Source organism: Hippocampus zosterae, chromosome 14, assembly GCF_025434085.1.
Source record: "Hippocampus zosterae strain Florida chromosome 14, ASM2543408v3, whole genome shotgun sequence".
Taxonomy (NCBI): Eukaryota; Metazoa; Chordata; class Actinopteri; order Syngnathiformes; family Syngnathidae; genus Hippocampus; species Hippocampus zosterae.
The window spans coordinates 16,149,067-16,176,592 of NC_067464.1; the positions used below are offsets into that span (position 1 = coordinate 16,149,067).

Here is a 27,526-nt window from a genome sequence, read left to right on the forward strand (position 1 = left end):
TTTGTTTGTTTGTTTTGACTGAGAAATATCCTTGGGTCCCAAAAACGCACATTATTTGGAACTGTGCGTCTCGCGGGAAAATTATGCGTCTAGGACGCAGATGTAACGAGATGGCTGCCCACTTTCATGAGGTTATATTATGATAACATCATGTCATGACGGATATTGTACAGCGCTAATTTGAATAACGTCTCTCCCCCCACCCCACAACTACCGGTAATTGAAGTCTATAAGGGAAGGTAAAATGTACACACCACCCAAAATAGCAATTCACGTATGTAGGCATGAAAGGAATAAGGAGGCACTTGGTAAACTCCATCCACTGTGGGGTGTCATGGAACCAAAAAGTTTGAGAATCTGTTTTTAAATGATCTCTTTAATGGCAAATCAGCAAAAAAACAAACAATGAAAACCTCAAAGCCTGTAATAGCCAATTTAATTTTTTTTTTGCTGCTAATTAAATGTGAACTAAACCTAAAATTACATTTTTAGTGATGTAGTCGCGGGGTAGGTTAAAAAAAAGTAAATCAATTTTAAGAAACATATGAGTTTCTATTTTGTCCTTCAACATGAATTTTAGTCCTGTTGTACAATTGCATTTTGACACCAAGCCAGAAGGAACTCTCTGTACTTTTCCAAAAAGGAAGTTTATTGTTTCCCTCAGGAGAATGCAATCAGCAGTTGTGAACTTTACTGTGCCATTGCACAAACCAAAGTCCAAAAGACAGGATTATAGCTTGAATAAGTTTGATGTGGGACGGGTGTGACCGAATAATGCCCTGATCTTAGCCCTATCAGTCCGAATAAATTGGGATGAACTCAAACAGAAATTAGGACCGTGCCCCCTCGTATTGACAGCATCAAGAAACTCTAAAATCACAATTTTTCTTTTGTATTAATTGATCCCCCCCCCCAAAAAAAAAAACCAACAACCTCTCAGACATTCTCAAAATGTAGGCGGCAAACCCAGTAATATTTTGTCGGTTATCTGCCCGAATTGTACAGTAGAAAGTATAAGCCAAAAGTAAAAAGGCCTCAATGGTAGACACCTTATAAGTCACTCTTGGTATTCTTTAATGAAGTGGTCCCCGAGCCGCAGACCAGTACCGGTCCGTGTGTCATTCAGATTTTGTAATTTGCATTTATTTATACATGTATACTTTTTCCTCTTCTACTTCTCCTTTTCATAATTTTGTTGCTGTAAATTGGGATTTCTCCATTGTGAGACAAATAAAGGTTTTCTTGTCTTATTCAGATGTAATTTGGGACTGGGCCGCACAGAAAGAATAACTTACAATACTTCCGTTGCATTCATTTAAAAATTACTGGATTGTCTCTAGAAGTATGTCACTCTTGACGCAGGTCAAGGTGTGCTTCTCGGTTACCGCTAAAATGAAACCCATGAGCTAGCAAAATGAGTTTTAAAAAAAAATAGTATTTGGAAAGGGAAAAAGGCCCAGCCAGGACCCAGAAGAGGAGCCTCTGACGACCAAGAAAAAGAAGGCTACATTTAATCGACAGTATCAAGAGTCCCACTTAAAATACGTATTTAGTTCAACGAGAGATTCCCACTCAGCATGATATGTGGCAATGTTGAGTTGTGTTTTTTATGCACTTTGTATTTGCGGTGTAGCTTATTTTGAAGGCACGTTTTAAACATTACCAAAGCGATCACAGAGGGTTGCGGTCAGATAGGATGTTCCTCGTGTCACGATTCGTATTTATTATTGTTTCAAAAATACGACAGTTTTCATGCAGGTCATATCATATTATTTTGTTGTATTTATCCGCCACACTTTAACGGTGAAAATATTGTCTGACATTAAACCGGCCCGTGGGGCAAAACCAATTAAACTGCTGCTTTAATTGGTTGCCAAATTCACCACATGGATTTATATTTTTTAAAAATGGTCAAATTATCTTTTGTATCTTGACTTCTTCTTTGTTTCCAATTCCTCCACTAATACCTGCAAAGCCCCCGTTCGTCAACATGACAGGACAGGTCTCTATAAAAGCGCCGTTGTGCAGGGCCGTCCAAACCGAAAATTTCCAAAAGCATCCACAGCTACCAAAGTGCCGACTCTCATTACTCCTGGATGTAAATGATGATGATGCACAGAGTTCCCACAAGTCCAAGAGCCTGAATGCCAAGGAACCACAGCAGTAGCCAGAAGAAAATGACCACCACTGGCTCGACTATCTTGTCTCCAAAGTACATCTGGCTGAAACCCATCCCTCGCAGACACTTATTGAACATCCCAAACAGCGTCCCCATCCGCACGCAGTCATCCAGCGGAGGCTCCCTGGTGCTGGGATTGTCCTCAAGTCGCCACCTTATGCCCCGATTACTCAGAGGTAGTGGTTGGATCCTGCTCCCCTCAACCTGGACACGATGATAAGACAAATGTGTTAGCTCTTATGAGGATTAGTGGTTCAGATAACGGATTTTATACTGAAAAAAATATATATATATACAGTATATATAATTTTCCCAAGGGCTAAAATAAAACAATATGAAATTATTAAAATGTATTGTAATCTACCACGAATATCCAGACACTACAAATTTGCACTCCTCATGCATGTCTGCACCCATGACAATGCCCTTGAAATACACCTCACCGTGCACACATCTTCTCTGCACCTCCTGTCCCACGGCACCAACCTCCCCCTCCAGCGCCAACCAAATCTCCAGACCATGGGAGACCGGGCCCGTCTCTCCAGATCTGGAATGACCTACCGAGCATCTAAGATATCCTCAACCTCTCCGCTCCCCTAAAAATGGCCTGAAGACTCATGCAGGCCTTTCTAAAATGGTTTTAATCTCGTTTTATTCTTTCTGACCTTATTGCTTTCATGTTTTTTAAATTGACCTGTCCTTTATCATGCTTTGCAGCACACAGAGGTTTTGACAAGTGCTTTATAAATAAAATGCATTATTATCTATATACAGGGACAGTGTTGGTTTGGGCAGAGCCACGACAGACAACATGCCTCTCGGTCACCTGAAAGGACCACGATCCAAAAAGGTTGAAAGTTAGAAACCCGATTTTCACAAATTTCAAAATGTGCGTTTAAAAAATATATATCATTTTGAAATGTTCCCAGATGTCCTTTGGCAGTCGGCGGAGTACACCCTGAACTGGTTGCCAGTTTTATCGACGACAGGCAGAAAAGTAAATAATGGTTTGGAGCGACACTATCAGCACATTAAATGTTGTAAATGTACACAGTAAACAGACTGTCAAGATTTAAAAAAAATACAGGAATGGCCACCGAAACGGATAATGTAACAAACACAAAACAGCTGCGGGACGTCGGAAATAGATTTCAAAGAGTTCGGTCCATTTTGAAGCCCTGCGTATGATTAAAAAAAGAAAAAAATCTAAGCGTTATGCGCTACAAAGTCAGCGTGTCGCTTCGTAAACAGCGAAAGCTAGCTTCTTAGCAGGAGGTTTTTACCCGGTTCGGCTGCTGCTGTGCTGCCGTCTGCCTTGCGCCATTGACAGCTTGAGGAAGAGAACGCCAGCCTCTTTGGTTTTTGAACGACGACTCTGTGAGGTCACGCCGCTGAACCAAATCTTGCTCATGTCGATGCGGGGTCGGAGCGGACATGGTTCCCGGGCCGGTCCCAGACGGGAATTTTCAGAAAACATTCGTCTTGCGCGATAACTCAGTTTCGAGCAGGGACCGCTCTGCAAGGCTTACCATGGCTGAGAAACTCCCCACGCTACTTCTCGGACGTTCTCGGTATGAACGTGTCAACAAGCGCCCATTACAGGTCATAATAGTAACTGCAGCTGCACTTCCTCAAAAACAACACATTTCTTAACTGTTTATCGAGCAGCCAACACGCAAAATAGAACCGCTCTATCTGTACAATCACACGGACACACAGGCACACAGGCACACACACACACACACACACACACACACACACACCCCGAATTGGTTGCCAGGTAATTCATTTATTTCAATAATTTGTTTCAAAAGTTAAATTTGTATGTTATATTGTTCACGGCAGACAAGTCAACAGTATTTATAGAGCGCTTTCAAACAGCCATTGCTGCATACAATGTGCTGTACATGGAGCAATTTTACATGGACAATATACAGTAAGACAAATCGGTAATAAAGGCAGTAGAAAGCACCAAACAGTAAAACCAAGAACAAATCCAAGTCGAATGCCAAATAATACAAGTGAGTTTTGAGGAGGGCTTTGAAGATGGGCAGCGAGGAGGTTTGCCGAATGTTCAGTGGGAGGTCATTCCAGTGAGAGGGACCAGCAACAGAAAAGGCTCGATCCCCACTGAGCCTCAGTTTAGTTCGTGGTACTTCTAATAATGTCTGGTCCACAGACCTGAGGCGCCGGGCAGGTGTGTAGGGGCGGATGAGCTCAGAGAGGTAAGGTCGCGCGAGATTATTCAGAGATTTGAAAACAAAGAGGAGGATCTTGAAAATAACTCTAAATTGAATGGGGAGCCAGTGAAGGAGTTATGTGCTCCCTCTTACGAGTACCAGTCAAGAGGCGAGCAGCGGCATTCTGGACCAGCTGAAGGCGCTTAATGGAGTATGGCTGACTCCAAAGTAAAGGGCATTGCAGTAATTGAGCCGGGATGTGACAAAGGCATGAATTACTGTCTCAAAGTGTTCATGTGAGAGGAGAGGTTTTATTTTGGCCAGCTTTCTAAGGTGAAAGAAGCTGGATTTAACAACGGCACAAATTTGCCGATCGAGTTTGAAATCACTGTCCAGTTTAAGGCCCAAGTTTGAGACTGTTGACTTAAGATAAGGAGACAGGAGGCCCAAGTCTACAGGATGGAATGCACAAGGGCCACTGGGACCAAACAATATCACCTCTGTATTCTTTTCGTTGAATTTCAAGAAATTTTGTGCCATCCAGGTTTTGACAAGGTGAAATCAAGCCTTTAGTTTGTTTTCTTGATTATGGAATAATTTCATGGATTTATATATATAAATAATTATATTTATAAAATATAATTATATTTATATATTTATATCGTTTTGTTCTACTTCTCCCTTTCATAATTTTGCTGCTGTAAATTGGGAACTTCTCCATTCTGAGGCGAATAAAGGTTTTCTTATCTTAAAGTGAAATATTTTTTTTGAAATTCACAAATTTGAATATTTCATGTGATCAATAAGAAAGGATCTTGAACAAAGAAACATTAGCCTTCTGAACCACAGAAATAGAAACAGAAACAGAAATAGACTGCCTTGAACGCTGGAAAGAGCATTTCAGCAAAACAGAAATAGACTGCCTTGAACGCTGGAAAGAGCATTTCAGCAACCTCCTTTATCATCTTCCAGTTCCAACCGACCCTCGTCTTGTTACTGCTGCCAACTCCACCACCCTCAACCCCAACTGCAAAACGGACCCAGTCACAATCGATGAAGTCAGAGCAACAATAAAAACACTAAAAAATCACAAGGCCCCTGCAATCTGTGCCATCACTGCAGAGTTGCTCAAAGAAGGTGGTGACTCCATGGCCCAGTGGCTCACCCACATCGTTAACCACGTGTGGGTGGCAGAACAGCCCCCCACAGACTGGACCTGGGGTATCATCCTGCCATTCTGGAAGCGGAAAGGCGACAAGCAACTCTGCAACAACTACAGAGGCATCTCACTGCTCCCCATACCTGTGAAACTGTTTACCCGTATCCTTCTCACCCGTGCTCTTCCTGCCATTCAAAGCTATCGCTGCCCTCAACAAGCTGGCTTCATGCCCAACCGGTCCACTGTAGATCACATCTCCGCAATTAGACCAACACACTCAGAACCATCTTGAACATCAGCCGGCACCTCCATGTTGCCAACTTAGACCTCCGAAAACGTACTCTTCAGCCTCCTGCATCCTGACTGGCTGCTCAGAGGCGCATCCGTTGGCTTGGACATCTCTTCCGATTACCCTCTGGAACACCTAAATGGCGCAATCTTCTCATTCGATCCAGCGACAGCCGGCTGGAAAAGGCCCCACGGCAGACCCCACACCAAATGGCTTGATGTCAATCGGAAGGATCTGAAGCACCAGGGCCTTACCCTGGAGGATGCAATGGACCTGGCTCATGACCGTGGTAATTGGCGTGCCCTGGTGAAGCTGATCGGCTCTACCCAACCGAATGAGAATGGGCCTCCGCATCGCAAGAGCATTTATTATTATTCGCGCATTCCTAGTGTCCATCAAAGAAAAACTAGTTCCAAAATTCATGAAATTCACTAGGCATGTTTATAATGAGTGACACCGTGTTCGACTGGTTAGCACATCTGCTTCACAGTAAAGAGGTCCAGTGTTCGCATCCAGGCTCCGGCCTTCCTATGTGGAGGATGTTCTCCCCAAGCCTGCGTAGGTTTTCTCTGGGTACATGCCTTTGGCCAATTGAATTCTCCATATTGTCCCTAGGTGTGATTGTGAGTGCAAATGTTTGTTTGTCAATGTGCGTCCCGCGATTGGCGAGTGTACCCCTGCCTGTTGCCCCAAGAAAGCATGTCCGCGACCCTCGTGAGGATGAGCATTTCAGATAACGTATGGATGAGTCCGAGTATCCATTTTGTCTATTTGCAGGAGCCCTTCAAAGATGACCAACTTCTGCATTCTGCATGCTTGTCGTATTGTGTGCCAGGTATCAGTGTCGTTGTTGTCTGTGTCAGATGGATATGGACCAGGTGAACTCCACCCATGGTCAAGACCAAGCCCCCAACTTCCCCGATGTGGAGAGCGTGGAGTGTTACCTGCCGCCGCTGCTGCCCAAGAAGAGGACAAGGACAAATTACATTAACGGTGAGTCCCATGTCACAACCAGTGTTCGTTCCCATTGGAATTTGTCTGTGTGCTAGGTTTGTGTGTTGTTTAACACATTTTCTTAGTATATGTGTTTAGATCAGTTGGAGGACTTGCTCCAGAAGGACCACTACCCTGACGCAGCCAAAAGGAAATCTCTCGCTGCATCATTTGGCATCCAACCTTACAGAATTATGGTAGTGAATGGGAGGTGTAGACATTGTATATTTATTTATTTATTTACTGTGTAAGGTGAGCATTTGTGCTGTGTCAGGTCTGGATTCAGAATCGCCAAACCAAGTCCATAGAGCAGCGCACTTGGTGCCGAATAATGCCAGACAGTGGTACACCGGGGTTATGCAGAGCCATAACCCCCACCAGGCCTACTGCACACTGCCCACCATGGCCGCCACTGCCAGCAAGTTTGCCAGCATGCGGCGTTTTTATTTTTTTATTGACAGGGACCACCCTACATTCAATGACCGCCATACCCGCATTTCAGCAATGTAGCACCTGTGTTCTCTGGACACTTCAACACCATGATGTCACCGATGAAGCCTATGATGCCTTTCTTACCTGCACCACAATTCTCCACAGACACCCGGCAGTCCTTCACCCAACTACTGGCCGCCAGTCCACGTTTTCTTCCTCATGCGGGCCAGATTTGTCAAAACTGTTATTGGCTCTCCCAGGTGACATTTCTGGTCAAATTAAACATAAAATGGAGAGAATGGCATTTTATGTAAATGCAAAACACGCAAACGCGGTCTAACCAATAGCACCTACAGTTGAGGTGTCATAACCACTACAGCAACTGGTATTTGACCACAATGGTACATAAACACATGTACACAGACAATAAGCCATACATGCAAGGAGGTGGGAGGCAAAAAAGAACTACTTCCACTGTGTCTCACTAGTGTATATATACTATAATATACTGCCGCTCGGTAGGCATGTTGCATGTGGATGGATTATTGAAATATATATTGATGACAAAAGATGATTTGTACCACTCTATTATATGATGATGAATCCTTAATTTAATACTGCCCTCGCTGTCAGAATAAAAAAAACATTCATGTAAATATTTTTAAATGGTACAGTATGAGAAATACACACTTTTGGATGTCATTAGATGACGCTGTTGTACCTAATAACAATGGGTCTTATGATTCATTGTTGTGAGTGAGGCGGCCCAGTGGTCCATTGGTTAGCGCATCGACCTCGCAGTGCAATTCCAGCTCCGGCCTACCTATGTGGAGTTTGCATATTCTCCCCGGGCCTGCATAGGTTTTCTCCGGGTACTCCGGTTTCCTCCCACATTCCCAAAACACGCACGGCAGGCTGATTGAAGACTCCAAATTGTCCCTAGGATTGAGTGTGAGCGTGGATGGTTGTTTGTCTCTGTGTGCCCTGCGATTGGCTGGCAACCGGTTCAAGGTGTCCCCCGCCTACTGCCCGAAGACAGCTTCAATAGGCTCCAGCATCCCTCGCGACCCTTGTAAAACGGATCGGAAAATGAATGAATGAATGAAATACTATTGTTGAATTGCTTCTCACTAAGACATTTAAAACATCAAGACACATTCATTCATTCATTCATCTTCCGAGCCGCTTGATCCTCACTAGGGTCGCGGGCGTGCTGGAGCCTATCCCAGCTGTCTTCGGGCAGTAGGCGGGGGACACCCGTAATCGGTTGCCAGCCAATCGCAGGGCACACAGAAACGAACAACCATTCGCACTCACACTCACACCTAGGGACAATTTAGAGTGTTCAATCAGCCTGCCACGCATGTTTTTGGAATGTGGGAGGAAACAGTCGTGTCATTTTTGTTTGATTGATGGCCAGTGTTATCTGCACTTGACAATAACGGCTTTCCTGAATATTATGATTATGGACAAGTCAGTCAGCTGTTTTTGTAAAATTGAGGTTCAACATCATACAATCAAAAGGTCCGGTTCGGTCTTAATTCAGTGAGCTCTGTCATGTTTGCAAGGTGGTAGAGTAGAGGACCCCAAAAAGCAGGGAGGCAGGGAGGAGAAGGGTGGATTTAACAAGGTGTATTTAACAAAAATACAAAAACAAACAGATACAAAGAATGACAAACACAGTGACCTGACAGCGACTGTTCGGGCATGGAGTCCTTTGAACAGAAACACGAACTAATGACACAATGACCAACATGTGTGCCACTGTAGGAGGAGCCCTACAATGCCACCTTTTGGTCACAAACAGAACCACACAAACCAGCTCTTAATGATAAATCTCCAAGGACCAAGTACATGAAGCATCTTCATGAATAGCTTCATGTTTCTGTTGCCGTGCTTGCGTCCTGGCTGTAACGTGTGAGTCTTCCAGTTACTTGTGTGAAATAACCTCCAAGCGCACCTTGGTTCACTGCTTCAAATTATTCATTGCTGTACCTTAAAACCATTCATACCTATAAATATACATTTCTGTTTCACGATATAGCACTATTCAAGAGACAACCAGGCATGAAGTTTTGACACAAACCTTTATTTATATAAAACAAAAAGGATTCTTGAGCAAAAAAAAAAAAACAATAAACAAACAACAAACTAAAAAAAATAGTTGCTTTTTGGGCAATTGCTAAAAAAATACCTCGTTCGTGTTGGTCTGGTGTTTATTATGTGTTGTCTTTCAGATCTTAAAGGCTTGGTGTTGTGATTTGTTATTCTGACTGAACAGCGTGGGATTACCTGCTACTTCTAAGAAGCGTAATCCCAACTAATCTGGGATTCAGTTTCACTCTAAACTGTAGATCGCAAACTCAGACTGGACAGGAAAGACAATATGGAGATGCAAAGCCTCTGTGTAAGGACAATATTTCTTGAATGAAAGATGCATTTGCTGGCTTTCCTTCACATTCCACTATATCATTTCTTGGTCGTCCACTCCTGCCCATCTATATGTACCTGCATTTATGGGACCACAGGAACAGCTGACCTCAGGTTGAGTGAGACTTTTTTCACTTATTTGCTCCTTTGAGATTATTTCTTTTATGTTTCAAATATATAGTATTTCAAGAATGACTCTTGTTTCCTAATTGTATCCATGAATTTATTTCCAAACCTACGGGAATGTTTTTTTTCTCTCTCTCTCTCTCTCTCTCTCTCTCTCTCTCTCTCTCTCTCTCTCTCTCTCTCTCTCTCTCTCTCTCTCTCTCTCTCTCTCTCTCTCTCTCACTTGCTAGCTTCCCTCCTTCTCTCGTGAATTAACGTGGACAACATACGCATCTAATTATGCACTGTATGTCATCACATTTTAATCGTACAGCAATATTTGTCTCAAAAAGCAAATTTATTTTTTAATTTAACTGAATTTTAGTGGATGACTGAAACAACACAGACACAAATGCACAAATATAAATGGTGTTGGCTCGGGAAAAAAATGTTATTACAAAACAGCAGGAAAATAAATAGAAGCAAAGGAGTAAAATGTTTTTGCTTCTAAGATGCAACAACTGGTGTTCCCAAATTCTTAAAGTCACAGAAAGTGTACTCAGACAAGTCACTTCCATGTAAACCAGGCATGTCGTGTAAATCAGCAAGATCTGAAAGAGCTTGATAGGAATCCTGATCATTTGAATCAGGTGTGTTGGAGAAGGGAGACATCTGAAACATGGAGAACAGCAGCCCTCAAGGACCAGGTTTGGACACCCAAGATGTAAACAAAACTCCCTTTTCGCTATACTTTAAATTGTACACTTAATTCACACAAAGGCTCATGGGGCATATGCTTATGGTGGATATAAATCAATGTTGAACGACCCCATTAGCATCCAGCTAAATGCACAGCTGAGGGCAGGCATTACTTGGCGACATCCTCCCAAGATGGTGTTTGAAAAAGACAAGTTCCTTCTCATCGGTTGTGTGGCTGTATGTCCAAAGGGACATGACACCAATATGCATGCCAAAAAAAATGCTGTAATGGGACTCTTGCCTGTTTTGTGTGTGGGCAGCGTGAGATCGGTTCCCAGTCAGAGATGTGGGTGTGTATGGTTGTTCATCTCTGTGTGTCCCCCATAATTGGCTGGTAGTGATGGGTCCAGCGATACCGATGTATTGACGCATGTGTCGGGCTCACAGAGCAATCCACGTGTCGGTGCATGTGCTGCTTCATTACATCACGTGATTGACACGATTTGGTGCGCATGGATCTGTAGCGCCTGCCTGAGGGGAGTAGCTGGAAAAGGTGGTGGGCAGGGTGCGGGGGATCCAGGAGGATTTTCCGTGCCCTTGTCTTGATTCTTACAGTGTGTAAGAGTGGGTAGGGTGGTGCCAATGATTTTTTTCTGCCGTCCTAACTCTCCGTTGAAGTCGGATTTTGTCCTTTTTTGTGGTGGCCCCAAACCAAACCGTGATGGAAGAACACAGGATTGATTCGATGACTGCCGTGTAGAACTGTCGTAGCACCGCCTGTGGCAGGCCATGCTTCCTCAGCAGCCTCAGGAAGTACATCCTCTGCTGGGCCCTTTTCAGGATGGAGATGGTGTTGACTTCTCACTTCATGTCCTGGGAGACTGTGATTCCCAGGAACTTGAAGGTCTCGACGGTTGACACAGGGCAGTTGGATAGTGTGAGGGGCAACTGTGGAGAAGAATGTTTCCTGAAGTCCACGATCATCTCTACAGTCTTGAGCGTGTTCAGCCTGAGGTTGTGTCGGCTTAATATGTGGCATGGGTTGGATCGGCTTTCGGCCCGGTAGTCCAGTGGTTAGCACGTTGGATTCACAGTGCAGAGGTACCGGGTTCGATTCCAGCTCCGGCCTCCCTGTGTGGAGTTTGCATGTTCTCCCCGGGTCTGCGTGGGTTTTCTCCGGGTGCTCCGGTTTCCTCCCACATTCCAAAAACATGCGTGGCAGGCTGATTGGACACTCTAAATTGTCCCTAGGTGTGAGTGTGAGCATGAATGGTTGTTCGTCTCTGTGTGCCCTGCAATTGGGTGGCAACCGATTCAGGGTGTCCCCCGCCTACTGCCCGGAGACAGCTGGGATCGGCTCCAGCACCCCCCGCGACCCTAGTGAGGATCAAGCGGTTCGGAAGATGAATGAATGAATGGGTTGGATCGGCGCCGCGAGTACGTGCTCGCGCTCACGCGTGCAAGGCAGAGGCAGCAGACTATCGACTGTTGAGACGCGCTTCACTTTAGTGAAGTTGCTACAGTTCGTGCATATTATGGAGCAGCTTCCGGACAAACACAAATAGTCCGCCGTGTAGTGCCATTTTGATCTCCTTTTGGAGAATAAGGTATTTATTAAAATCTCCTTGTCGCACCAAGGATTTTTGACATGTCTTATTCCATTGTGTGTGTGTGTTCTCCACAACAGGGGAATTAGCATGCATTAAACGCAACGGACTGAAATTTAAAACACTGGAGCATCTTATTTTTCTAAATCAAAATTTGTAAAGACAAAGCCCACAAGCATCCTCATTCACATGATTTTCACATTATTGAAACACATTGAATGATACAATATGAATGCATGGATGTGAATGATATTGTCAAGGGTCAAGGTCATCTTTATTGTCAAATATGCTTTATGTATGACATGCAGCATAGATGAAATTTCTTCCTCTCAATCCTCAGTGCATATATGCATGCAAACATGCTGTGTATTAAACACACACAGCTAAGAAAGGATAGCAGCTACACTGTATAAAAAAGACGTAATCTGAACAGTATAGACAATATAAACAACATAAACAACACCATAAACAATGGCGCTTGTGGCTATTGTTCGTAGAGTGAGGTAGTGCATTGTATACAATTCATCATCAAATCAGTCTGTTCAGTCTGTCAAGTGGGTTGGCTGCAGGGATTTTGAAGGTCCAGCAGGTGGCAGTGGTCAACGACACAGCATCAGCACAGTATCAACACAGTGTGTCATTGCGTCGACGCGCCTCATGAGTCCTCATGGACCATGAGGGAGCCACAACATGAGGGTTTAATAAACCCTCATGTTGTGGCTCCCTCATCATTTCAAGAAATCCATGCTGAAATGAATAAAGATAATTCTAAAGTTATCTGGTTATAGGGCGGCCCGGTAGTCCAGTGGTTAGCACGTCGGCTCCACAGTGCAGAGGTACCGGGTTCGATTCCAGCTCCGGCCTCCCTGTGTGGAGTTTGCATGTTCTCCCCGGGCCTGCGTGGGTTTTCTCCGGGTGCTCCGGTTTCCTCCCACATTCCAAAAATATGCATGGCTGGCTGATTGAACACTCTAAATTGTCCCTAGGTGTGAGTGTGAGCGTGGATGGTTGTTCGTCTATGTGTGCCCTGCGATTGGCTGGCAACCGATTCAGGGTGTCCCCCGCCTACTGCCCGGAGACGGCTGGGATGGGCTCCAGCACCCCCCGCGACCCCAGTGATGAGGATCAAGCGGTACGGAAGACGAATGAATGAATGAATGAATGAATGAATGAATATCTGGTTATAAACGAGAAATGGATTTGTAAAAATGAAACTAACTGACTGTTAAAGCAACAAACCCACCGGTCCATGTGCTTCTTTCACAGGAACGGAGCTGTTTTCACAATCACTTTAAACCCCTGATAATGGCGATAACCCAGTGTTGAAACACAAACATACGGTACTTCTTTTTGCTCTTTAGTTCACAGAGAACTAAAGAGCACTGGCTGGCAACCAGTTTAAGGTGTAGGCTGCTTTTTGCCTCAACTCAGCTGGGCTGGACTCTAGCACCACCTGCGACCCTGTACAGCAGTGGTGGGCAAACTACGGGCCGCAGGCCGTATCCGGCCAGCCAAAGGTTGGTACAGTACACAATGAAGGTTCGATGTAAATGATTGTATTCATTTCATTTGGACTTGTAATCACAGGCATTTCAACGCCAGGTGGCGCAGTTACTTGAAGTTGCAGAGCACAGGGAGGGAGGGGGAGATGATACGGAAGCCCGCAGTAGCGCTAACGCAAGTAACTCCGCTTGATACGATGGAATAAGTGTGTGCGCCGCTATTTCCAATCATTGGATCCAAAACGGTGACATGCAAGTGACTCTTTATTGGAGTGAGTTTTACTGGAATTGCGAACATTTTTACATCCTGCAGATCATGGCATCCAAACGAAGAACAGTCATGGCTGCAGAATAGAAAGCGAAGTGTATCTGATTAAACGAAGCGGGTTACAAAGTACGAAATAATCAGGAGACGCATGGAATCTGAAAGTCTCAAATCTACGAGACTTTGAAAAACGAGGAAGCGATTCTTGCTCAGTCCGATTCTGGGTGTTTCCATGCTCAGAATGAATTGCTTGCGGCTCGACGGACAGTCAAGGAAATAAACGTTTGCTGGAATGGTTTGACTGTTATCATGCTGAAACCTTCCGCAAACTGCACCGCTAATAAGAGAGCAATGGAGTTCCACAGCGCTATGGGCATCGAAGACTGAAGCATCCCGTGGCTGGGTTCAAAAGTTCATTGCATGACATCAGCTGAACAACACTGTCTTGTGTGGTGATAGGGGGAGGTCAAGTTCGAGACAGTGAGTCTTGGATTCACCTGGCGCTTTAAGAGGGGCGGGGCTGCCACTGACAGGCGACCGTTCGCGCGAGGTATAAAAAGCAGAATCGCATTATGTTGCGTTAGTGAATACACTCGCTTCGTCGTCGGCATGGCCCAATGGTAAACTACGCTTGTACTAGTGATGGGTCCATGAGGCCTCATGAGGCGTGTCGACACACTGACACACTGTGTTGATACTGTGCTGATACTGTGTCACTGACCACTGCCACCTGCTGGACCTTCAAGATCCAGCCAACCCACTTAACAGACAGAACTGACTGATACATTTATTTGTATATTGACCATATAAACATACAATTCGGTAATAAATTGGCAAAAAGTGAAGGTAAGATATAAAAAAAGGAAAAGAAAATAGTCATCACAAATGTGTTCAAAGGAGTAGAAAGAAGTAAAAAACCTACCCCGAGTCCTCCCCCTTCTTATATATGAATTGATCATTTTTCAAAATAGGAAAGAAAGTCTACATATCAACAAATGCTTTTACCCTTACGTATGCTGTACTTATACATTTTTACAAAGGTTTGTATATACAGTACATACTCATTGGAGCACATGTATATGTCGATTTTATCATATTCATAATGGATGCTACATTTCATTAATATATTAAATCTCATCAATGTATTTCGGATGTATTGCTATATTTCATGAGTGTATCGAATTTATCAGCTTAATTCTGATTTATGTAGTTGTCTTGTACTACTCTCGAATTCATTTTTAATCTCAGCAAGAGAGTTACTCATTTTATTGGTCCGTTTCAGAATCATTCCACAGATTTACACCTATTACAGATACACTCCTTTGCGTGATGTTTGTTCGTGTTTTGGATTTTTTTGTATAGGTTAGTACCCCTTAAATTATGACAACTTTCTCGAATTTTAAAAAGCTTCTGGATGTTTTGGCAAAGGAGGTTGTTGTGTGCTTTGTACAATAATTGAAGTCAACCAGGTCATGATATTTCATTGTTTAATTTGATAAACAGTGGATTTGTGGGTCCCGTCTATTTGGAGCCAGTGATTGTTCTGATTTCTTTGTATTGTAGTTTTAAAACAGAGTGCGTTTTACTGTCATTTCCCCATATTTCCACACAATAGGTCAAATATGGAAGTACCGGTAATAAAAGTATAATGTGTACAAGGATCTCTTATTCAGCACATCCTTAGTTTTTGGGAGGATCCCTATGGTTTGGGATATTTTTCTTTTATTATCTATTATGTAGCTGCCAGCATGGTTTTGCATCTACAACTGTTCCAAGACATTTTCATAAGGTCTTCATAAGGTGTGTTCAAATAATGTGAAGATCATTTGAATGAGGATGCTTGTGGGCTTTGACTTCACAATTTTTTATTGAGAAAAATAAGATGCTCCAATGTTTTAAACTTCAGCCTGTTGCGTCTTTTACAAGCAATTTCTCCTGCTGTGGAGAACACACGCTCACAAGGGACGGATGAGGCTGGCGTACAAAGGAACTCCTTTGCGAGGTGGGATAGGTTTGGGAAAGAAGTGTGTTGGTCCTTCCAGTACAGCTGCTTCCTGGAACCTTGATTGTCAAACATGGAGTGGCGAGTCAACCAATAATAATTACTGATTGTCAATTAATCATCAACATAGCAACCGTGAAAAGATGAGTGAACGTTTGTATACCTGGCGTAATACTGGGTGTATCGCGAATTCATTCTCATGCTTGGCCCGATAATGCCTCAGCATGGTGGAGGTACTTCTGTTGGTGTATGACAATTCGACTTGGCAAATTCGACATTTCATCTGTAATGAAATGTGAATAAGAAGTAACTAAGAGTTACCTTGAAATGTATTCGGATTAGAATGGTACAACACATGTCAATAATCTGAGAGGCACTCGGTGAGTGCCTCTCGCCGAGACGCCCTCGACAGAAGGCGATTTGAATAAATAAATAAATAATACCTTATTTTCCAGGACATCAAAATGGTCCCACACGGCGGATGATTTGCGTCTCTGCTCCATAATCGGAAAGGAAGGCAAGGCACGAACACGAAGTCTGCACTGACACGAACTTCGACAAGCGAGCGTGAGTGAGGTCTGGCTTGTTTCGGCAGGTGGCATTGTGTCGCCGAACGCACTTCCTTATAAACACTGTGCGGCTTTTGCTGCGTCAACGCCCTCTGCACTGAGTCAACGCCCCCTGGACTAAGTGGCGCAGCCTGGACTGTGCCAAGCAGCCGATGCAGTCTAAACTGCACCGGTGCAGTTCACGTGTCAATTAGCAGCCTGGACTGTGTCAACGCAGCCGATGTGTCAATTAGCAGCCTGGACTGTGTCAACGCAGCCGGTGTGTCAATTAGAAGCCTGGACTGTGTCAACGCAGCCGATGCAGTTCACGTGTAAATCACGTGACGTAATGAAGCAGCACATGCATCGACACGTGGTTTGCTCTGTGAGCCCGGTGCATGTGTCAATGCATCGGTGTCGCTGGACCCATCACTAGCTTGTACTTTTGTTTACCAGATATCTCATGTTAGCTTTAGATTGATCATGATCGGTTGCTTTGTTTGTCTACTTTGCATTATGTCCGTTGTGCTTTGTTTGTAATCGGTCAGTTACCGCTCGCAATCGGCAATGTAAACGGCGTGGGCTAAAGTATTGCTAAAACAATGGTGTCTTTATTTAACTCATTATGCATAGTTTTCATGTTTGTCTAGCCGTAATTTGGTTTTGAGTGAAGTACATCACGTTGCAGCTGGGAGCGGAAGTGGAGCGCCGGAGCGCCGGATGAGCCGGCGCTCCACTTCCGGTTTGGACCGTTGGGAGTTGTATTTCTTTTGTTCGTGTCGACTTGATATGCTTGTGATATATGGTTTCTTACGTTTAAAATGATACATAGTAAGATCATGGTTGATTAAAGTATTTATTAAATGTATTGTTAAAATAAAAGTATTAATTCATGTAAATTCTATACTTATTTACACCGTGATGCAGAAAGAAAGATATATTCTGCATTTATGTGTGCTTATCAAGATATATTCTGCATTTGTGTGCTTTAGGTTATTACCTGCTTCTGATACTGCTACTGCAACTACTTTCATTTCATCTACTTTTGCTGCAAAATGTTCAAATAACCCCTCCGTGAGTCGTCACCTTACCGAGGTGGAGGGGTTTGTGTGTCCCAATGATCCTAGAAGCTAAGTTGTCTGGGGCTTTATGCCCCTGGCAGGGTCACCCATGGCAAACAGGTTCTAGGTGAGGGGCCAGACAAAGCACGGCTAAAAGACCCCAATGATGATTACAATAAATGGATCTAGGTTTCCCTTGCCCGGACGCGGGTCACCGGGGCCCCCCTCTGGAGCCAGGCATGGAGGTGGGGCTCGTTGGCAAGCGCCTGGTGGCCGGGCCTACACCCATGGGGCCCGGCCGGGCACAGCCCGAAGAGGCAACGTGGGTCCCCCTTCCCATGGGCTCACCACCCATGAGAGGGGCCAAAGGGGTCGGGTGCAATGTGAGCTGGGCGGCAGCCAAAGGCGGGGACCCTGGCGGTCCGATCCTCAGCTGCAGAAGCTAGCTCTTGGGACATGGAATGTCACCTCTCTGGCAGGGAAGGAGCCCGAGCTGGTGTGTGAGGCAGAGAATTTCCGACTGGATATAGTCGGACTTGCCTCCACACACAGCCTGGCTTCTGGTACCAGTTCTCTCGAGAGGGGTTGGACTCTCTTCCACTCTGGAGTTGCTCACGGTGAGAGGCGCAGAGCAGGTGTGGGCATACTCATTGCCCCCCGGCCCGATGCCTGTACATTGGTGTTCACACCGGTAGACGAGAGGGTTGCCTCCCTGCGCCTTCGGTTGGGTGGACGGGTCCTGACTGTTGTTTGTGCATATGCACCAAACAGCAGATCAGCATACCCACCCTTTTTGGAGTCCTTGGAGGGTGTGCTGGAGAGTACTCCTGCTGGGGACTCTCTTGTTCTGCTGGGGGACTTCAATGCTCACGTGGGCAATGACAGTGAGACCTGGAGGGGCGTGATTGGGAGGAACGGCCCCCCGATCAGAACCCGAGTGGTGTTTTGTTATTGGACTTCTGTGCTCGTCACGGATTGTCCATAACGAACACCTTGTTCAAGCATAAGGGTGTCCATATGTGCACTTGGCACCAGGACACCCTAGGTCGCAATTCGATGATCGACTTTGTAGTTGTATCATCGGATTTGCGGCCGCATGTTCTGGACACTCGGGTGAAGAGAGGGGCGGAGCTGTCAACTGATCACCACCTGGTGGTGAGTAGGCTCCGATGGTGGGGGAAGATGCCGGTCCATCCTGGCAGACCCAAACGTATAGTGAGGGTTTGTTGGGAACGTCTGGCGGAATCCCCTGTCAGAAGGAGTTTCAACTCCCACCTCCGACAGAGCTTTTCCCATGTTCTGGCGGAGGCGGGGGACATTGAGCCCGAGTGGACCATGTTCCGTGCCTCTATTGTTGAGGGGGCCAATCTGAGTTGTGGCCGTAAGGTGGTTGGTGCCTGTCGTGGCGGCAACACCTGTACTCGCTGGTGGACACCAGCAGTAAGGGATGCCGTCAAGCTGAAGAAGGAGTCCTATCGAGCCTTTATGGCCTGTGGGACCCCAGAGGCAGCTGACGGGTATCGACTGGCCAAGCGGACCGCGGCTTCTGTGGTCGCTGAGGCAAAAACCCGAGCGTGGGAAGAGTTCGGTGAGGCCATGGAAGCCGACTTCCGGACGGCTTCGAGGAAATTCTGGTCCACCATCCGACGTCTCGGGAGGGGGAAGCAGTGCACCACTAACACTGTGTACAGTGGGGATGGGGCGCTGCTGACTTCGACTCGGGACGTTGTGAACCGGTGGGCAGAGTACTTCGAAGACCTCCTCAACTCCACCAACACGCCTTCCTTGGAGGAAGCAGAGCCTGGGGACTCTGAGGTGGGCTCTCCTATCTCTGTGGTTGAAGTCACCGATGTGGTTAAAAAGCTCCTCGGTGGCAAGGCCCCAGGGGTGGATGGGATCCGCCCGGAGTTCCTCAAGGCTCTGGATGTTGTGGGGCTGTCCTGGTTGACACGCCTCTGCAACATCGCGTGGTCAACAGGGAGAGTGCCTCTGGATTGGCAGACCGGGGTGGTAGTCCCTCTTTTTAAAAAGGGGGACCGGAGGGTGTGTTCCAACTACAGAGGGATCACACTCCTCAGCCTCTCTGGTAAGGTCTATTCAGGGGTGCTGGAGAGGAGGGTCCGTCAGGATGTCGAGCCTTAGATTGAGGAGGAGCAGTGTGGTTTTCGTCCCGGCTGTGGAACAGTGGACCAGCTCTACACCCTTAGCAGGGTCCTTGAGGGTATGTGGGAATTCGCCCAACCAGTCTACATGTGTTTTGTGGACTTGGAGAAGGCGTTTGACCGTGTCCCTCTGGGAGTTCTGTGGGGGGTGCTTCGTGGGTATGGGGTACCGAACCCCCTGATACGGGCTGTTCGGTCACTATACCACCGATGTCAGAGTTTGGTTCACATTGCCGGCAGTAAGTCGGAATCGTTTCCAGTGGGGGTAGGACTCCGGCAAGGCTGCCCTTTGTCGCCGATTCTGTTCATAACTTTTATGGACAGAATTTCTAGGCGCAGCCGAAGCGTTGAGGGGGTCCGTTTTGGGGGCCTCCGTATTGCATCCCTGCTTTTTGCAGAATGTGGTGCTGTTGGCTCCTTCAAACGGGGCTCTCCAACTCTCACTGGAGCGTTTCGCAGCCGAGTGTGAAGCGGTTGGGATGAAAATCAGCACCTCCAAATCTGAAACCATGGTCCTCAGTCGGAAAAGGGTGGAGTGACTCGGAGGAGTCGGGGAGGAGATCTTGCCCCAAGTGGAGGAGTTCAAGTATCTTGGGGTCTTGTTCACGAGTGGGGGCAGGAGCGAGCGGGAGATCGACAGGCGGATCGGTTCAGCGTCTGCTGTGATGCGGATGTTGTATCGGTCTGTCGTGCTGAAGAAGGAGCTGAGCCAAAGGGCAAAGCTCTCAATTTACCGGTCGATCTACGTTCCTTGGCCTTGGATTGACGCTCCTGCCTGCTTTCTGGGGTCTACCACCACCACGCAAACCTGACAGCAGCAAAAACTAACCATAACTGAAACATGACTGAGAACAAACATGACAGCAGCCAGCAGCAACAATGGCCTGACAATGAGTGGTCGGGAGGGAGTCCTTTTAAACTGCTAACGACATAACGACCAACAGTTGTGCAGCTGAAGGGGAGAACCCTACAGTGCCACCTGTTGGTCACAAACCGAAACATGACAGATACATTGGATTGAGAGTATGAGTATATCTTCTGAATCCTTTGTCAACCACGATTGAAAATGGCTGAAAATCACTTGTGATCATTTTACCCAGTTCCTCGTCAATTGTGTTCTGTTTTGCTGGGTTTATAGCTTTTTGCATAGGGTGGCTCATAGAGCTCTGGGTTGTACGTCTAGGCGGTTGTGACATTTGCAACAGTTGCAGACACACTAGCACCTTCATTAATAGCTGGTTCTCTTGCTTGTCTTTTCTCTTCAAATTGTACTGATCGGTGGACTGTTACTATGTGCCTGTGCAGGTTATTTGTGGAGCCTGATCAATGGGATATTTTAACCTTGCACAGTCTACACCACAGATGTCAAGGTCCGGGGGCCAGATCTGGCCTGCCGCATCGATTTATGTGGCCCGAGAAATCAAATCAAGCATGTCAAGATGGCGCCCGAGTAGGCAGCTGTTGGCAAGTGCTCTCATGAGCCTTGCTTTTTTTGTTGTTTTTTTGGTTTGTTTTGTCACTTTATGTTTGTTGTTACATCGTGTGGACCTGATGTGGACTTTTTTCAGCATTTTTTGGCCATGACATTCATCAAGGAGGAAACTCTGTGCTTGTTTGTTGTGCCTTCTCGGCAGCATGGGTATACCAGCACTGTTTTTGCCTGGGAGGAATGTCGGCGCCATTTGACTGTCGTTGTTGGACAGTCCCGGGGCGCTTGTGTCTTGCGCCTGTTGTAGGCAGCATTTTTCACAGCCCCACTTTGTTCAGCGGAGAGATCGGTGCTGTTGAACGGTCTGTGGCTGGATGCATGGATGGCTTGAGGAGCCGACGATGAGAAGAAAGGAGCGTTAACGCGCAGCGCCGATGTGGATGTGGAACTGGGAGTCGCGGCTTGTGAGCCGGAGATGTGAGCCAATCTCTTTTTCGTCAATGGACGCTACAGCTTCGTGTTTGCTTTCAAAACTTAGCAGACATGTGCACATTTTCAGCATGACGTCTCTGATCCACTGGTGAAAGGATACTTTGATCCTCTCCTCTTTCATCTATAACTGCTTCAGAGAACAAAGTGTATGCAGAAAAGTGGTGAAGATTGCACGACTGTCTGTGTCCTATGTGTTGTGTTGTGTTATTTTTGTTATTTTGACTTCAAAATGGCGCCGCGTGAATGGCTGCCTTTCCAGCAGCTCCTATATTTTGTTGTTCTACTTCTTCCTTTCATAACTTTGCTGCTGTGAATCTGGAATTTCTCCATTGCGAGACTAATAAAGGTTTTCTTATCTTATCTTATCAAGTTCCATGATGCTTGCTAAAGTCTGAACCAAAATTTCAAATTGTCATGTGTAATCCACAAAAACAGTCAGTATTCTTGACTTCTGATTTTAAAACTAGTTATTCATTAATTTGTTGTGCGCTGTATCTGATACATGTGGAGGGGATTAAACTTTTATGTGGTTTTCCCAAATTCATAATGGCCGTCCAAGGGAAACCATCACTAAAATGTGGCCCGCAACAAAAATGAGTTGAACACTCCCGGTCTACACTCTGCCTTTGAACTATCAATTAAGTTGAAAGGAGTCCAAATTTCACTGCATTTCTCACCTTTCTCCCTACTAGGAGCCGGCTCCCGTCGTTCACTTAAAAGCGCCGGCTCTAAGAGCCGGTTCGTTCGCGAACAGCACATCACTAGAACCAGAGAAGAGAAGGCACTGAGACGGACAAAGACGTGTCTTTATTTGCTTTAGTGTTAAACGAATTAATAAAGTGTATGTTTTAAAAAACCAACACGACGGCTCTCTTTATTTCAGAGCTACAACATTTAAGTAGAGTATCGTACAGTCGGGTTAATTTTTCTTGCAGTTGCAAGTTCCGCCATGAAGCTCACAAAAGCCACACAATGAACAACAGTTTTGTTGTTTTAGGTGTGTCCTGTACAACTAAATTCAGAGTGTGTCCCGAACGTCTCGGAGAAACCCAGACATGCTTGCCTATGTAACTTGTAAAGTTGAGAGTGACCATCGCATTAGCTTCGTGTTGCGACTTGCTTGCTTCGCTTCGTCTAGCAAGCGCCTCAACACAGGGTTAGTACGGGTCCATAAAGTTCATTAAGATCAATAAAAAAAAAGAAGTTGTAAAATTATGTTCTTAATTGTCCATATTTTTCAGGGGAATCTTCTAGAATCCATAAAAATTAACCTGCGGTGTTCATTTCATTTGTGTATGTCATTTCCCCCACCCTCCCGATTCATAGTTTTGTCGGAACATGCAGGACCTGGTACCCGCTCTGCTTTTTCGCCATCTCTGATTCGTTCCGATGATGATCTCATGGTCACTTCAAGTCATTCCGGGAAACAACAATAAATTGACGCCATCCTGCAAGAGTGAATGGGTGGTTTGGTAGCCGGCTCAGCAAACAATTACCGTATTTTCTGGGAAAATCTATTAATCAAATTTATCGATCTCAACAAGTGACAGACAAATATGTAGCGATGCCACTCTAGCGAAGCGCGCCTCAGCAGTCGATAGTCCGCTGCTTTCTGCTGTGTGTGCGTCAGCTAAGCTTAGCTGTTGTTTCGGCTAGGCTAGCTTTTTGTTGTCGTAGATCAAAGTGTATTTGATTTGTGATGTCGGTTGCTGGTTGAAACCCAAAGACGTGCGCGTGCATACATGTTGGCGCGGACGCACACAGCAGAGAGCAGCGGACTTTCGACTGCTGAGACGCGCTTCGCTCGAGTGGCGTCGCTACAAATATTCCGGGACAAAGCTATTGTCAAGTGGCGTAGCTGGAGAAGCCGGAGTTCCGTGTGTGGGTTGGAAAAATTGCTGGTGATTATATATCGACCTACTGCCGAGTGTGCAAGAAGGGCATCTCCGTGAGAGGTAAAACTTGTCATAGCCTCCTGGTCAAGTCAAATGCATTGAGGCACACAGCAAGAACAGAAGAAAATTGATTGCCAAGAACTTGCAAAAGAGATTGAGGAGAAAACTAAGTCACTGTCTGCTATTCCCTAATTGTCATATCAGTTTCATATTTGTCATTATAAAACATGTCTGATCAATGAAGGTGAAATGAGGGAAAATGATAGGGTTGGTTGGACCATTTGGGATTTAGACTTTTGACATGCATTTCAGCTGTTCAGGTATACTGGATACTGCTAAGATGGGCAATCAGTACGACTGTTAGTGAAACTAGATTTTTCTAAACCCTGTCCAGGTGACACATATAACCAACTCTGTTCTTGGAGTTGTGTTTATTGGAAAATAATTTGAAGTTTTATATTTTCTCAATTTAAAGTTTTCTTTGTGTGTTTTATTTGAGAATTAATTAAAACGTTTTTTTTCATTTTCCTACCTGTGATACAGGTAGCTAAGTGAAATTTGACATACAGTATGTCAAATAAAGGGTGAAGTGATTGCCCCTAAAAATGATGCCCATAAAAAGATGTGCCCTTCCTTTGGCAGCAATGATTTGAACACAAGCTCAGTGATATTTGGCTTTCTGTTCAGCCCTTGTAATGCTGAGTGGGCATTAAATCCACCGTGAATCCCCCGCTGAATGGAGAAAAAGCCCTTCAAAAATGGCTAAATTGGTCCACAAAAGTAATTAAAAGGTCCATAAATAAAAAAGCAAGTGGAAGAGTGGGAACCCTGCAACATGCACTGAACACTCAACTCAACTGTATTTATAGAACATTTTAAAACAATTGCTGTATACAAAGTGCTATACATGGAGCAAATATCATATATACAACAATTAACAATTGTGTTATTTTTTTTAATTGTGTGAATCATAATTTTAATCTTTAGCTTTATTGTTTCTGTAGGTGGGTCACCGTTTTATACAGGGAAACTCCTGTACAACAAAACCTACATGGGCGAAAATACCCTCTAGTGTTAAAAAATGTTCATGCATTAACACCATTCGAACGAAATGGCTGATCTCTGAACATTCTCTGAGTACTACGATTATTACCACTACCACTAATACTACATTAATTAATACCTTCAACTTCACAATACTAATAATAAATAATCAAATCAACCATGATTTTCAACTATGTTTTATCAATACTCATTATTCCAAACATGAGAAAGCATTCAGCAAACATAACTGGAATCGAGCAAAAGGACTCCAAATCCCAACGGCCAAACCCAGAAGCGAAGTGCCGACATTATGACTCCAGCTGTAAAGCACATTACTTGGTTCAAACAAACATTCTAGTGTGACCGCACAAACGTGACGACTGTGCAAAAATAACTAAATAAAAGACACCACTGTTACAGAAAGGCTTTTCACGCTATTTAAACTGCCGATCACGAATTGATTGAAACGAACTGTGATACCGCTCTTTACACGTTCTACTGACAGTCAGTGGCAGCCCCGCCGCTCTTAAAGAGCCAGAGAAAGTAATCAACGTGGGTTTCGCTCGATGGATTGTTTGATTTCTTTATGATTTTTGCGGTCCTTTGGCCCACTTTATACCTGTGGACGAAGGATTAGACTCTAATCCTTCGTCCACAAATGAAGCTTGGGAAAACTACGGCCCGTGGGCCGGATCCGGCCCGTTGGTCTTTTTAATCCGGCCCGCCAAAGATTGGTGCAGGATTAAGGTTTGATTGCATTCTTTTTTTTTTAATTTGTAATGACAGGTATTTGAACACCAGGTGGCGCAGTTACTTCAAGTTGCAGAGCAAAGAGAGGGAGGGTAAGACGAAGAAAGAGGGAGAGAGTAATGACCATGGAATGGAAAGTGATATGTATCTGATTAAAAGAAGCGCGTAACAAAGTACGAAACATTCAGGAGACGCCTGTAGTCAGAAAGACTCAAATCTACGAGACTTTGAAAAACAAGGAAGCGATTCTTACTCGGTCCGATTCTGGCAATTTCCATGCTCAAAGTGATTTGCTTGTGGCTCGAGTAAATGAACATTTCCTAGAATGGTTTGATTGTTATCATGTTAAAAACTTTCCACAAACTGGACCGCTAAGAAGAGTCGGAGAGCAGTCAAATGTGTAGAGCGTGAACAAGAGGGGGCTCGGTACACATCCTTGAGGAGAACCGGTGCTGAGTGTGATGGTGGAGGACGTTACATTATTACTAGCATACAAAGACATTGTGCTATCTTCTTTTTCTATTTCTATTTCTAACTTTTGGCCCGGCCCTCCACAATATTTTCTGCCTCTCATTTGGCCCCCCCGGGAAAATAATTGCGCACCCCTGGATTAGAGGCTTTAATCCCTAATTGTGTCCGAGGACCGGCAACCCGAGGCCAAGGCCAAGGACTAGACTATGAGGACCGGCTCGAGGAACACATCACTGCAAAGCACCCAGTCATGAGTGCAGCCACAGCTAACATTAGCACTGAAAGCGTTAACAATTTAGCGAGCCATAGCAAAGCTCTTCGCTAAACAAAACTCGAGAACACGCCTCATACGTGTTGCTGCTGTGTCCTCTTAGCCTACGAGAAGTGATTGATGTTTATCTCAGCACTTCATTTTGCATTGATGAAGAGTGTTCTTTCGGAAGTGATAATTTACAGCACTGTGATTTAAGGGTCTGTTTTATTTGTTTTTTATTATCTGAAGCAAGTTCAGTGTTCATTGCTTGTATTGCTCAGAAAAGTGTTCTCACTATTTTAACCTCAGCACTTTTTATGGACCTGATGTTCTATTTTATATTTATTTAGTAATTATTTGGAGCTTACCAAAAACAAACAAAACAGTGACGTTCCCCATGGTGGTAGAAACTAAATGGTGCAGGTAGGATTTGGGACGAGTCTCAAACCTACACTGCATACGAAGAGTAAAAATCAGGCATCCAAAAACAGACAGTTAAAACATAAAAAGAGGAAAAACCATAAAACAATGCTGAGTCTCATGCTTATTAAAAAGCCATTGAATTTAAAAAAAAGTGTTTTAAAACGACTTTTAAAAATGGACAGACATTTAGCAGGTTATTCCTAAGAGAGGAATAACTTGTAAACTGACCGCTCAGACTGTGGATATTCAACTCCGGTCCGTAAGGGCCCCTATCCATCCTGTTTTAGATGTATCCCTCCTCCAACACACCTGATTCAAATGATCTGGATCATTATCAGGCTTCTCAGTGCTTGCTGATGATATGATCATTTGAATCAGGTGTGTTGGAAGGGGGAGAGATCTGAAACATGCTGCTTACTGGCCCCCCGAGTATTGGAGTTGGACACTCCTGGTTTGTACTGTTTATTTATCACCATGAATGTCACTTCTAACAGGTTTGTGTTTTTACATCAGGTTGGTGCAATGCAGTGACCCGAGAATATCGAATGTCCCTATCAACATCCCCGCTGACACAGTGAAACTCCGTCTGGAAAAGACTCTGATTACCAGGGTACCCAGAGCAGCCTTCTTCAACCTGTCAGAGCTGCTCTTCTTGTGGCTTACCTACAACTACATCACAACCATCCACCCCAGCAGCTTTGTTAACCTGAGAGTCCTGAGAGAGCTGCGTCTGGATGGAAATCTCCTCACTACCTTCCCTTGGGAGGGGCTCCGGGACATGCCTCGCCTTCAGACTCTGGGTCTTCATAATAACCAATTATCTAGCCTTCCATCTCAAGCTGCACTCTTTCTTCCCAACATCACCTACCTTGACTTATCCAGTAACAGGTGTGACCAGCTGAAAAATAACTCCGCGAACAAAACCCGTTTTATTCAGCATGTATGCTTAACTTTTCTCCTCTTCTCAGGTTGACTATGTTGTCAGCTGAACTGTTGGACCTTTGGTTCCCCCTTCTAGGTCAACTGCAGAGATCACCACAAAGAAGAGTTTTGGGTATGAATTTACACCTTAAATGTATGTATATCTAAAACATTGATTCCTTACCTATTGAAGGGACTATTTTTGACCCTGAAGAATTTTTTTGAAAGGATTTTC

The 27,526-nt window shown here is 44.9% G+C and overlaps 2 protein-coding genes across 3 annotated transcripts in view; one reads left to right on the forward strand and one right to left on the reverse strand.

The window, feature by feature from the left end:
• Nucleotides 1-628: 628 nt before the first annotated feature.
• Nucleotides 629-3,773, reverse strand: fam241a (family with sequence similarity 241 member A). Its single transcript, XM_052085877.1, has 2 exons — nucleotides 3,463-3,773; nucleotides 629-2,383 (listed from the first exon to the last, which is right to left on the reverse strand). The coding sequence occupies exons 1-2, from the start codon at nucleotides 3,613-3,615 to the stop codon at nucleotides 2,087-2,089; spliced, it is 450 nt and encodes a 149-aa protein (XP_051941837.1). The 5' UTR covers nucleotides 3,616-3,773; the 3' UTR covers nucleotides 629-2,086.
• Nucleotides 3,774-5,069: 1,296 nt separating this feature from the next.
• Nucleotides 5,070-27,526, forward strand: part of lrit3b (leucine-rich repeat, immunoglobulin-like and transmembrane domains 3b) — a 40,454-nt gene continuing 17,997 nt past the window's right edge. Inside the window, exons 1-4 of one of the 2 annotated variants that reach the window (XM_052085796.1) lie at nucleotides 5,070-6,800; nucleotides 6,887-9,776; nucleotides 26,884-27,258; nucleotides 27,339-27,424. In XM_052085796.1, the coding sequence (XP_051941756.1) occupies nucleotides 9,667-9,776; nucleotides 26,884-27,258; nucleotides 27,339-27,424 (571 nt within the window). In that variant the 5' untranslated portion in view covers nucleotides 5,070-6,800; nucleotides 6,887-9,666. Of the gene's footprint in view, nucleotides 9,777-26,883; nucleotides 27,259-27,338; nucleotides 27,425-27,526 lie in introns of both variants that reach the window. The other variant, XM_052085795.1, reaches the window with a different exon arrangement.

Bases quoted from the DNA above. Each gene is read 5' to 3' on its own strand.
- fam241a (XM_052085877.1), bottom strand. From the start codon at position 3,615: ATGTCCGCTCCGACCCCGCATCGACATGAGCAAGATTTGGTTCAGCGG. The intron at 2,384-3,462 runs GTAAAAACCTCC...CATCGTGTCCAG, and splicing joins CACAGCAGCAGCCGAACCGG to GTTGAGGGGAGCAGGATCCA.